General features: G+C 32.3%; 1 protein-coding gene across 1 annotated transcript; it reads right to left on the bottom strand.

Annotated features, from left to right (window-relative positions):
• Positions 1-389: 389 nt before the first annotated feature.
• On the bottom strand, positions 390-1325 carry LOC131632529 (acylamino-acid-releasing enzyme-like). Its single transcript, XM_058903272.1, has 4 exons — positions 1013-1325; positions 783-851; positions 610-686; positions 390-529 (listed from the first exon to the last, which is right to left on the bottom strand). The coding sequence occupies exons 1-4, from the start codon at positions 1151-1153 to the stop codon at positions 466-468; spliced, it is 351 nt and encodes a 116-aa protein (XP_058759255.1). The 5' UTR covers positions 1154-1325; the 3' UTR covers positions 390-465.
• Between the last annotated feature and the right edge of the window lie 277 nt (positions 1326-1602).

Raw genomic sequence — 1602 nt, 5'->3', positions numbered from 1 at the left:
ATCCCCCCTATAGCAGCACTTTTTCCAGAAAGCGCTCTTGTACCCCCCCCTATAGCAGCGCTTTTTCAAGAAGCGCTTTCGTAGGTTGTGCATTTTTTTATTTTTTATGCTTTTTTTTTTAATCTTAGGCAGCGCTTTTAGTTAGAAAGCGCTTTCGTTTTAAAAAAAAAAATACATTTAATATGAAACATTTTATGAATTAATATTGCATATATTTATTATCAAAATACAAATAAAACATCACTAATTTTATAAGCAAGTGCTTATAATTATCCACTATAATATCCACTTAGCTACAAAATAAGCACACTATCATTTGTTTGTGTGTATTTCGTATATTACTATAAAATGTATCAAACTATAGTCCCAATTTTGACCATGGAGGATATAACTGGTTGTACAGTGCCATCAATCAAATTTCAATTTACTTGACTAATTAACTAGTGTCGTAAGTTTTCGACACACTTATTTGCAGCATTTGTTGAACCATGTCCCAATGTTAAGGATGCTTTCCCATTCAGATTGTGGCCTGCAAAAATATAAAATAAGATTTAAAATCATCATAATGATTCTATGTAGGAATGAGAGATTTATTATGGACTTGTGTACCTTTTGAGTGCATGAACATCATTTTGAAACATGATGATTTTGACCTCTGCTCCTTTCTCTTTTAAAGCTCGAGCGTACTAAACATTCAAACAGCGAAAGTTATATTGTCATACAATAACAACGAAGAAAACCATGAGTCTGAGTGAATTATTCCTATCGCTATAAGTACTTACTTGCAGTCCATCAAAGATTGGAACGCGACGATCTTGTGCACCTAAAAGGAACAGTGTTGGTGCCTTTACCTGCAGAATTCATGAAAAGACATAATGCCAGAAATCAACTTCATGAAATAAGATACATCGTAATCATAATCATTAACACCAATCAGGGTAATTCAATCATTAAGAGAGCTTGTAATAACATGGCAATTCAATCTAAAAAATGTTTGGTTCAAAGGCAAGACCTTTGAAACATGCGAGATAGGAGATTTGCTATAGAAGAGAGACAAATCTTCTGCTGAAAGTGTTTCCTGTAACCGATTTCTTGCAATGGTTCCACAGGCCTCTACATAGAACCAATCAGGGATATCGGTTGTACCAACCATCAGTGCAAAGTTGAAAATTGGATTAATTGCTGCAGCTGCAACAAACTTCTTTGGTGCCTGTAACAATTAGAAATCCAAACAATACGTTATGATCAACAAAAGCCACCACACTTCAACAAATTAAAAGTTCATAAGAGTTATTGCAAGAAGATAAGAGTTAATAAAACATGAATAGAAGTTATATAGATATGTCAAAAAGAGATAAGTCATATCAATTATTTCAGAATTTTAAAGTCAACTAAAGAATTGTTTTCAACTAAAGACAAGTCTTTTAATTCCAACTAAAGACAAGTTCATAAGAGTTGTGCATAAAGCTGATTTTTAAAGGTGGATGAAATGTTGTGAATCAATAAAGCATGGTATATATCTATTTCTTTGATTAAAGTAAAGTCTGCTAACTAATATAATTAATGGTTATGATTAGTGACACACAATTTCTAGCAAAATAT

This window comes from Vicia villosa, unplaced genomic scaffold, assembly GCF_029867415.1.
Source record: "Vicia villosa cultivar HV-30 ecotype Madison, WI unplaced genomic scaffold, Vvil1.0 ctg.000955F_1_1_3, whole genome shotgun sequence".
Lineage (NCBI taxonomy): Eukaryota > Viridiplantae > Streptophyta > Magnoliopsida > Fabales > Fabaceae > Vicia > Vicia villosa.
The sequence above is the reverse complement of the archived record's forward strand: the minus strand, read 5'-3'. Positions and strand labels throughout refer to the sequence as shown.

Coding starts and splice junctions, on each gene's coding strand:
- LOC131632529 (XM_058903272.1), bottom strand. CDS start 1,153: ATGGTTGGTACAACCGATATCCCTGATTGGTTCTATGTAGAGGCCTGT. Junction 687..782: donor CAATCTTTGATGGACTGCAA/GTAAGTACTTAT, acceptor TTGAATGTTTAG/TACGCTCGAGCTTTAAAAGA. Junction 530..609: donor GATGTTCATGCACTCAAAAG/GTACACAAGTCC, acceptor ATATTTTTGCAG/GCCACAATCTGAATGGGAAA.